This window comes from Chanodichthys erythropterus, chromosome 19 (genome assembly GCF_024489055.1).
Source record: "Chanodichthys erythropterus isolate Z2021 chromosome 19, ASM2448905v1, whole genome shotgun sequence".
Classification (NCBI taxonomy): Eukaryota; Metazoa; Chordata; class Actinopteri; order Cypriniformes; family Xenocyprididae; genus Chanodichthys; species Chanodichthys erythropterus.
The window spans coordinates 30,768,430-30,779,723 of record NC_090239.1 but is presented as its reverse complement, the minus strand read 5'-3'; the positions used below and the strand labels follow the sequence as shown (position 1 = coordinate 30,779,723).

General features: G+C 34.5%; 1 protein-coding gene across 2 annotated transcripts; it reads left to right on the top strand.

The window, feature by feature from the left end:
• The first annotated feature begins 116 nt into the window (after positions 1 to 116).
• si:ch211-207i20.2 (uncharacterized protein LOC568537 homolog) lies at positions 117 to 10,671 on the top strand. Of its 2 annotated transcripts, none has more exons than XM_067370335.1 (5): positions 117 to 461; positions 5,328 to 5,493; positions 5,601 to 5,659; positions 7,714 to 7,813; positions 8,892 to 10,671. In XM_067370335.1, the coding sequence occupies exons 1-5, from the start codon at positions 270 to 272 to the stop codon at positions 9,908 to 9,910; spliced, it is 1,536 nt and encodes a 511-aa protein (XP_067226436.1). In that variant the 5' UTR covers positions 117 to 269; the 3' UTR covers positions 9,911 to 10,671. The 2 variants fall into 2 exon arrangements, with proteins under 2 accessions (XP_067226436.1, XP_067226435.1); XM_067370334.1 differs by having other exon boundaries at positions 5,325 to 5,493.
• The last annotated feature ends 623 nt before the right edge of the window (positions 10,672 to 11,294 follow it).

Sequence of the window (11,294 nt, the reverse complement as noted above, 5' to 3'; positions counted from 1 at the left end):
AGTAACTATATAGAAATTAAAATTATAAAATACATTGTACAAAAACAGCCAACAGTGAACTTTTATTATGCATTCTAGGACCCGGATTGTAATTGTCGCACGCAGTTGTACTTCCGTGTGCTACAGCCCACTGTTTCCTAAAGTATGTTTACTATCGTTTGGTCACTTTAATGAGCTCTCAATGCAGAATCGTGACTTATGTTTAGTTTTCAATTAAACACAGGGCAACAGCGCGACTTCCAGAGGTGTGAGTTTTAGTTTCAGGCAGAATGTCTCGCTGTGTTGCGTTACAAACGCATCTGGCGTCTGTCATGGAGGCGTTAGTTCACGCCTCGATTGCTGAAATGTACAAACTTATGGAGGAGGAGACGCTGTCATTTCTCAGCAATGATATTTCCAGAGATCAGTGTGAAAACGAGGAGGCTGAGTCAAGAATGAAGAGGGAAAAGGAGGAGAGACTGGTGAGATTATGAGATGATGTTGTTTAGAGATCTGCGGCCTGTAACCTCAAACATGCGACGCGTTCACAGCCCTATAAACGCGTGTGTGCATATAGTATAAAGATCAGTGCGCAGTTAGCGCAAGTCTCAACGCACGTGAACGCATCACCATTTCAAAGTTTTGAAGTCACCATGAAACAATGGACATTTCTTTTTTTTATGCAGTATTGTATTGTTTGTTATTAATTATTTATCCATGCACTTCATTATTATTATTATTTTTAAATTATTGTGCCTTTGTAATCTTTAATCAAAATAACTTCCCCTCCCTCTTGCAAGGGCAATCTCTTCTCTGATGATGTGTCTACTGGCTTGAGGGCGGGGCTACCTGTCACTCACTTGACAGCGCAGCAATAGCAAACCACAACAATCCTACAGTGTTACACCAAGCGCCCTGATTTCTTAGCAGAGATAGTATTTTGACAGAGATTCTTTACTTATATTTAAGACATAGTTCATTAATACTCAAAAGTTGACCATTTAGAATTCAACAGCTGAACAAATAATATATCAAGACTCAAACCAATGTCTAAAAAGTTGTATTATTTTACAAAAGAAAAATATATATTATCAATTTGTTTTTGTTATTAAGAAAATTTTATATTCAAGCAACTCAACCCAGTTTTGCTCATATTCGAACAGCCTTCAAAGTTTAATTAAAATCTGAGATTAAAAAAATAATTCTCTGTTAAATGAATTTAACATATGTTTGCAATGCCCTTGAAAACTTTTTTATTTAATTTTATTTATTTATTGCTGTTTCAATTTGTACTTGTAAAATGTGATTATCCTTAATTTTTACTTTTTTATTTTTTCTTCGTAATTCTAAGTTTAAATCTCAATTTATTTATTTTCTGCCGCGAAATAACAAAATAAAAAAAATCTTGAAACAAAATAAAAAAAAAATTCAGGCTGGTCAATGATTAATCACAATCGCATCCAAAATAAAAGTTTGCGTTTAAAAGAAAAGAAAAAAAAAATAATAATAAATAAATATATATATATATATATATATATATATATATATATAGATATATATATATATATATATATAATGTGTGTGTGTATGCATATTTATTATTTATTTTGTATTTATAAACACATATACATGTATATATTTAATAAATATTTACATATATATATATGATTTAAATTATATATAAATATTTATTGATTTTTATATTTTTCTTAAATATATACATGTATATGTATGTGTTTATAAATACACAATAAATATACGTTACACACTAGGGCTGGGTATCGAACGATACTTTTTAGGTACCGACCGAATTTGCCTTGAGTATCGAAAAGTGTCTTGTCATTCGGTTCCAAATTTCGATACCTCAGAACGGAGCCGGGGAGAGGGGACGAAGATATCCTTTGCTGTCTCGTAGAGCAAGTAATAACGTTGCACTACATTGTTATTTATATCTAAATATATAAAACTATGCGCGCGAGAGCGACCCTATGTGCGAGAGAGCGAGTGAATCAACGGTTTCACTTTCAGTTATCTCCGAAAAAGACGGGTGAGTACTAATCAGAAGTGTCGCACTGCATGCAGAAACAGCGGACCGGTTCGGCGTCCTCCTGATATATATATATATAAAAAAATCCAATTAATTGCGGGTGGATGAGAGATTAATCATTAATGTGTTGATTTTAATAAAGACACGGAACTCTCATTTCACGGTAAGACACAACGAACGTGCGTCACTCTTAAGGCTCCGGTATAAGTTACTTCAAACGAAATCGAAGAACGAACTGATGTGACGTCATTTCGAACAAAATCTGGCCAAAATGAAGTTAGTTTTGTGTTCTTTTTTGGAAGTTCGAAACGGCTTGCCAAAGCGAACTTTCAGGAAAAGTTCGCTCCAGCTGCAAAACACCGTCGTACTACCATTGGTCAGTGACGATAACGTAACAAGGAGGTGTGCGCTGAGGCTCCGCCTTCACTCGCGTCGAACGCGTCTCTGATTCATTCCGTGTATTTGAATCGATTTGAATTCGTCGAGGTAAGATCTCCGCGGGTGAAAACATGAACACACTGGATAGCCGCTTTAATACAAAATGTGTTGTGCTTGTAAAAAAAAATGAGGCACTAACACTGTTTTTCATGTTTGATACTGTAAAGCTGCTTGATTTCAAGCAATCTGTTGAATAAAGTGCTATATGAAGACGTAACGAGTGCTACTTTGCAGAGCTCGTGCTAACATTCCCTTGTTGTTATGATCAGAGCTTTTCTTATGCTTTCTATAATAAATGCTTACTGTTTTCTCATTTTTGTTGTGTTTATTTTGTTACTGAGAAGAAAGTGCATGGCACATATTTAAATATTCATCTAAACGTCGATCTCAGCAGTGTGGGCGGTGTCACATGTTCTATCGCTGGTCACGCATTTCGAACTTCGTTTTACCCCTAAACGAAGAGCGAAAAAGAACTTCGTTTGAAGTATACCGGAGCCTTTACTTTCGCTTTGAACTGAACGTATTTCTCTTCAGAGAAAATCAATCAAGGAAAATGTGTGCCTAGAGCACCTCCTAGTGGCCATTATATAAAACACAAAGAGATGCTTTATAACTTAACAGCTTTAAAGCTGTAGTCCGCAACTTTTTTTTGGTTAAAAATGATCCAAAATCAACTTTTGAACAAGTACATAACCAGCCAGTGTTCAAAACTATCTAATTATCTTGTCTCGATTCAAAACAGTAAGCTTGTAATAATGTTTTATAATAAGAGCGACATGGCGGATTTCCGCGGGAAATTCAAGCATGCAGCAGTTCGTCTGTGCGTCATTACGTCACGTCCGTAAACAAAGGAAGGAGTCCCGTCCAGGCTAGTTGGTTTTATCATGCGAGGAAGCTGCCGGTAACTGCACATTTATAGCCTTTTCTCACAGCAGCTTAAATAATTAAACTTATCATTTTGATGGCGGATTATAATCCAGAAAGATCCAAATGACAATCATAAGTGACAACTGGAGATTCAGCCGTAGACAAAAAGCAAAAGACTTCGGACTGTGGAGTGACTACAGAAATTGAAATCTACAGGTAACGCTAATATACACTAAATACACATAGTCACGCAATGCTGATGTTAATAACAATTTGTGAATAAAGTATAACAGTAATTATAATTTGCACGGTTTGGCATGATCCAAACTAAGCGATCGTTAGATTTAATCATCACTGGCAGCGCGATTTATTGTAGGCCTAATGCTTTTTTCCTCAGTTGGTCAAAACAAAAGTGGCAGACATGTTACTTGTTCAGATGACATTTTTTCGGTGAAAATTCTTATATTGGTGATACTTTCAAGACGTAGAGTCTGTGATTCTGAAGTTCAGTATCCATACCGGTGTAATGACTGACAGCAAACATTAGATTCATCCGCGCCGACGAGCTGTGCCGAGGCACAACGCACGTACAGATAACTGTTCCGCATATGACTGCAATCGCATGTTTCAAACAGAGATGGCGACAAAGAGGAAAAACTGCGGACAGCAGCTTTAACTAAAAATATACACAAGCTTAACTAACAGAAATTATATAATTATACATCCACCAATGATGTAAGGAAACAGTTTAAGGGAGTAAAGCCTGTTTTTAGACTGTTAAGGAAATTAAATTAAGCCAAATAAGAACTTTAATGTTAGCCTACTTCAGTGTGATAAGTTACCTTATCATCATGTTTAACTCTGAGAATTTTAATAATTGTAATGTGATGATCAGATGCAGAAAATCGGATAAATCAGAGAATATCATCGGACGGTTGGCAGGTGGATGCACAGACTTTGTCTTTGTTCAATTTGCACAATGAACATGGGTTGGAGCTCTTTATTTTGAACTCTCAAAGTGCACCAAATTAATGAATTTATCATTAAAATGTACAAAATTTTCTATTGTTAATAATAATTTTTTTTTGAAGAAGAACAAGAACAACAACAATTGCTGAGTTATTTAAAAAGATCTGCAGTGAGCCTCACAGACTGACTTTTTGCATTGAAAACTGAACTTTATTAAAACTATTTGCACTGATTTATTGTGTTAAATTTTGTTAATTTGTGCTTTTTTTTATTCATTTGTGCAGTGGCTCAGGAGATGAGTCTTTGAGTCTAAAAAAAAAGTCAACAAACTTAAAATATAAAAATAAAGATTTTTTGAGGTAATGTAACCTTGTTAAAACAGATTTTATAAAATTGGTATCGAAAAAGGTATCGTTCAGGTATCTGTATAAAATTTTTGAACGATACCCAGCCCTACCCAGTACACAGATATATTATGTAAACACAAACTTTTATTTTGGATGCGATTAATCGTGACAGTTATTCAATTCAGACTTTTCTTCTCAGAATTGCATGTTTAAATCGTTAAAAGTTATAAGCTCGCAATTGCAAGTTAACATTTACCAATTCAGATTTTTTTTTGTTTTTGTTTATATTTTACAGTTCTGCCTTTTTTCTCAGAATTGCAAGGAGAAAAAATGCAGAATTATGAGATATAAACTCAGAATTGCAAGAAAAAAGAATTTGCGAAGTTGCACTTACCTTTTTTATTTGTTTTTTTACTTTGTGGCAGAAACAAGCTTCCATGCATTAGAGACAATGCAGTTTGATAATAGCAATAAGTAAGAAAAATTGGTAAGAATTAAATTAAATAGACAAAACTAAAAATATTCAAAAACAAAATCCATTGACAAGGCTGAAGATTTTGAAACTGACTAGGTGGAATGAACTTGCCAATAAGGCCTCAAAATGGCCTAATAGTGCCTGATTGATCAGCTGGTATATTGTTCTATCACTAGTAATTTGTAATTATTTATTCTTTCAGAAGCAGTTTGCATCAGTCATGGAAGTATTGGGCAACGAGGCTCTTGGGAAAATAATCAAACTTGTTGATGAAACCAAATTTCTGTTGGACCTGGAGTGCAAAACATTTTCAGGCAAGAGGGCAAAGCGTCCCGGCAGCATCTTGAACATTCTGTCTGTTGGAGGACTTGGTAAGAAATCACATTCTGTCTTTACAGGCAATAAGTATTATGACATTTCTGTCCAAGGGTTTAACATTTAATAGAACAGTTGTTTTATTGTCATTTGTACATTTTAGAAGAGGAACATTCTTATGATGGAAGTGCAAGAAGCCTGGAGACAAGAACAAGAAATGAGGTAAAGTGAACAACATGTACATCAAGGCTATTTAGCTTCATTTACCAAAATGTAAATATAAGGGCATGTGGGCGAGCCAGAATATTTTATCAATGGAAATCTACTATCAGCAGAACACTGTTCTATGATGGAGGATAATATTTGTTCACTACATAATATTAATGTTCATAGCTAGGATTTTTTTTTTAATCATATTATTTCTCTTGACTTTTATCATATTAAGTTCTCATTTAAAAAAAAAAAATATTTGCATAGCTCATGCATAATAATTTTATGAACTGATACTGAACTGATAATTACCAGTATTAACTTGTTTTATTAAATTCCTTTGAAACCTACATTTTCTTTTTCAAAAACTGCATCAAAATAACATAAATGTTACTCTGGAATGTTTTTTATTATAAATAAACTTGGTAACACTTTACAATAAGGTTCATTAGTTAAAGGATTAGTTCACTTTCAAATAAAATTTTCCTGATAATTTACTCACCCTCATGTCATCCAAGATGTCCATGTCCTTCCTCCTTCAGTCGAAAAGAAACTTTCCAGGATTATTCTCCTTATAGTGGACTTCAATGGCCTCCAAATGGTTGAAGGTCAAAATGACAGTTTCAGTGCAGCTTCAAAGGGCTTTAAACGATACCAGACGAGGAATAAGGGTCTTATCTAGTGAAACGATCAGTCATTTTAAAAAAAAAAAATGTAAATGTATATGCTTTATATAAACAAATGATCGCCTTCCAAGTGGTTCCACCAAAACCACACTTTCGTATTCTTCAAAAAGCTTACGCTGTATGTCCTACGCCTTCCCTATTCTACTTACGGAAAGAACGCAGCGCCAGTTCCATTTTTTCCGTAAGTAGAATAGGAAAGGCGTAGGACATACAGCGTAAGCTTAGAATACGAAAGTGTTGTTTTGGCGGAACCACTTGGAAGGCGATCATTTGTTTATATAAAGCATATACATTTACATTTTCTTCAAAAATGACAGATCATTTTGCTAGATACAACCCTTATTCCTTGTCTGGTATCGTTTAAAGCCCTTTGAAGCTGCAAGTTGAAGTTGAAACTGTAATTTTGGAGGCCATTGAAGTCCACTATATGGAGAAAAATCCTGGAATGTTTTCATCAAAAACCTTAATTACTTTTCGACTGAAGAAAGAAGGACATGAACATCTTGGATGACATGGGGATGAGTAAATTATCAGGACAATTTTATTTGAAAGTGAACTAATCCTTTAACATTAGTTAACTACATTAGTTAACATGAACTAATAATGAACTACACTTCTACAGCATTTATTAATCTTTGTTAATGTTAATTTCAAGATTTACTAATACATTATTAAAATCAAGAGTTGTTTTTGTTAACATTAGTTAAAGCACTGTGAACTAACATGAACTATGAACAGCTATATTTTTATCAACTGACTTCAACAAAGATTAACAAATACAGTAACAAATGTATTGTTCATGGATAGTTCATGTTAGTTAATACATTAATGTTAACAAATGAATCTTTTTGTAAAGTGTTACCATAAACTTTCACTTTCAGATAAAAAAAGACGATCAACAGCCTGAATCTGCAATGCTTCATTAAAAGATGGCAGCAGAGTGAAATTTTGACTTCTGTTCTTTCAGCTCTCTTTACTTTTTTCAATTTAGACTATTTGGTCTTTGAACTTTTTTTCTCTACACCCCTTTGGGCTGTAGTTCACTAGATTAGCTCTGGCTTGGTTTACAGGAATAATTCACCCAAAAATAAATGAAAAATTGTATCATCATTTAGTAATCCTCATGCCTTATGATCTTCTGTGGGACACAAAATATTTTTTTTCCTGAAGAATATCCTGAAAAAATGCAACATTCGATTCACTATGTTCTTTATGCACTATATTTGAATTTTTATTTGTGGGTAAAATTTTGTTTAGAACTTCTTCAGCAATATATAACAAAAAAACATAAAACAGAAACTGTTATAAGTTTATAAGAGAAAAGTCACCAAATTGCTTGGCTATTTTATGATTAATTACATAACTACTTTATGCTCACAGTCTGATGAGGCCACAGAAGACCGTCCAGAATCCCCACTGACGTTGGCTGTGACGATCAAAAATGAATTTGGAAAAGTTGACTTGAAATCCATCACTAGTGGTACGTTAATAATGTTAATTTACAAATTAATGTGAAGTCTGTTTAATGAATCAGTCCAAAAGTTGTCAATCTAACATATTACATGCCGAATCCATTAAAGGATTAGTTCACCCCAGAATTAAAATTTTCCTGATAATTTACTCACTCCCATGCCATCCAAGATGTCTTTCTTTCTTCATCAAAAATTAAAGTTTTTGAGGAAAACATTCCAGGATTTTTCTTCATATAGTGGACTTCAACGGTTTGAAGGTCCAAATTCCAGTTTCAGTGCAGCTTCAAAGGGCTCTACACGATCCTAGCCGAGAAATAAGGGTCTTATCTAACTTAACAAGTGGTCATTTAAAAAAAAAAAAAATTATTATTATACTTTTTAACCACAAATCCTTATCTTGCACTAGCTTTGCGATGCGGCACGCATTACGTTATCGCGTTAGAAAGGTCACTTGTGACGTAGGCAGAAGTACTGCGGTAGGATATCTCATTTTCTGCTCCAACTTCAAAATCATCCGACATTGTTGTTTTACCATTTTGTTAAAGGCCGTGTGACTTCGTTTTTGCACGTTCGCTTTGTAAACACTTGCTCGGTACTTCCACCTAAGTCACACATGACCTTTACAACATGATTACGTAATGTGTGGCGAATCGCAGAGCAGTGCAAGATGAACATTTGTGGTTAAAAATGATATAATTTTTATTTTTTTTAGAAAATGAAGGATCGTTCTGCTAGATAAAACCCTTATTCCTCATCTGGGATCATGTAGAGCCCTTTGAAGCTGCATTGAAACTGCAATTTGGACATTCAAGCCGTTGGTAACTGTTGAAGTCCACTATATGAAGAAAAATCCTGGAATGTTTTCCTCAAAAACCTTAATTTTTTTTTTTTTTTTCGACTGAAGAAAGACATAAACATCTTGGATGACATGGGGGTGAGTAAATTATCAGGAAATTTTAATTCTGGAGTGTACTAATCCTTTAACTTCTTACTGATCGGATATTTATATGGCAAAGTGCCAAAAGATTTTTGCTGTATTAAACAGATATTTAGCCAATGATGGTTATTTGATTGCTGTCCTGTCAGGTCACCTAAACACTTCTTCAGAAGACGGAGTAGCATCTGTTTTGCTAGAAGACAGCAGTGAAGATCCTCAAGATGCTGTTACACTCTTCGGAAAGAGATCATTTATTTGTTCTGAGTGCGGCAAGAGTTTCTCTTCTCAAAGCAACCTCAAATCACATCAGCGCATTCACACTGGAGAAAAGCCCTTCGGCTGTGTTCTTTGCGGCAAGGCTTTCGCCCACAAACAGAGTCTGTCTGACCACCATCGAGTCCACTCAGGAGAAAAGCCATTTGTTTGTAAAGTCTGCGGCAAATGCTTCGGGAAAGCCGCGCATCTCAAAACCCACGAAATAATCCACACTGGCGAAAAACCATTCGGTTGCAACGTTTGCGGAAAAAGATTCAACATTGCTCAAAATCTTGCCAGGCACCAACTTACCCATACGGGCGAAAAGGAGTTTCGATGTTCAATATGTCAGAAAAGTTTCACACGGGCCATAACGTTAAAAACACATCAACTTATCCACACAGGTCAGAAACCGTACTCTTGCGTGTCTTGCGGGAAAGCGTTCCGGCACGCCGTCAACCTTAAAAACCATGAGCGCATCCACACGGACCAGCGGCCGTTTAGTTGTGACCTGTGTGGCAAGACCTTCCGCCAGGCCGTAAATCTCAAAATCCACAAACGGATCCACACGGGCGAAAAACCTTTCAGCTGCAAGGAGTGTGGGAAGAGCTTTAGTCAGCAGAGTAGCCTCATTTCACACGGCCGCACTCACTCTGGAGAAAAACCCTTTGGCTGCAATTACTGCGATAAGTGGTTTAACAATACGAACAGTCTAAAACTGCACCAGAGGGTCCATACCGGTGAGAAGCCGTACAATTGTGAGTATTGTGGCAAGTGTTTCAGTCAAGGTAGTCACCTACGTACTCACAAACGCCACGTTCACGGAGGGGGGAAGCAGTACATCTGCGATAAATGCGGAAAGAGATACGCAGATCCACGTAATCTTAAATTGCACAAATGCGTTTATGCTTAAACCTGGTGTGTAGGTGGTCACATTTGAGATATTTTGAGCCCATTTTTTCTACAATGGATAAATTATTGAAGAAGATTTTCTGAAGATAGCTATAATCACATAGAACTTTATTATTTTGAGTTGTGAAATTTAGATATTTTTTGGCAGTGTCATAGACTGTCAAGTGGCCCCAGATGATGAATATCAATAGTTGTGACAATAATTTTATTTCACAAAATATTATGTTTTATATCATAGAATGTTTTTGAGTTAAATTATAGGATTAAGTCAAAGTTAGTTAATAGTAATCACAGATGACAATTTATTTTGAATTATGACATTGTTTTGTACCTTTCTTTACATGTGGATCCTAATTGAAAAGCTCATTATATCCCAGTCATATTTATGTTTGATGTAAGATCAGAACCACAGAAAAAAATAATACTAGCGAGAGTTGGTTTTGATATCTACAGTTCTGATCATCTATAACCCCTGATTTTGAAGACAGTAAAGTGATGTCTTATGCAAAATATACCAATGTTAATTATTTATTTTATTTAAAATTTAATATTTAAAAGAATAAGATCATGGCATCCATATGGTCAAGTACTTTATTATTGTTGTTGCCCTGTTTTCTGTGAAATAATTTATATTTGATTTTTGAAAATGTTGCCAAATACAGTTTTCAATAAAACATTGTTATTGAAGATATTGTGTGAGTATCTTCATCTATCTTTAATTATAAATTATAATACATTATGTTGGTGTAGACTGCTAAAACAGAGGAGAAAATGTTATAATTGTATTGCCATACTATTACTGCAGTCTGCAAGTATTTTTGGTATGGAATACACAAGTGTTGTACTACATTTGCAGAGATTTTAGTTTTTGGCTCATTAAACACATACAATTTTTAAAAATATTTTAGGTCATGTTTGTATTTTTATGTTGTTCAACATGGGGTGTTTTTTTCCACCATAATCCTCCTATCTCTGTGAAAATAATGATATTGTTTCAGAAATTTTTGGCAGTCACAGCCCATAAGTTAAGGAATGCCCTTGAAGAACATTGCCCTGCAATGATGAAACAATACTGCTATCATCCATCTGTTATTATGATTTTTGATATATGACATAACTTTTTTTCCATATGAAATATATATCTACATCCTGAACATTTTTTTTACATATATTCACTAGTTCATTTTAACTGCTCCTGCAGTGCGACAAAATATTATTAAAATATAATATTCTGTATTATCTCTGCGTATTATAATCCATATTATTCATTTGTGACCATAAAGACTGCATGTATAATAATTAGGTTAGAAAAAAAAATTCTATAAGTTTTTGATTGAGCATATCATATTATTTTTAAGTTCTCTTGACTTTTATAAAACTTTGCA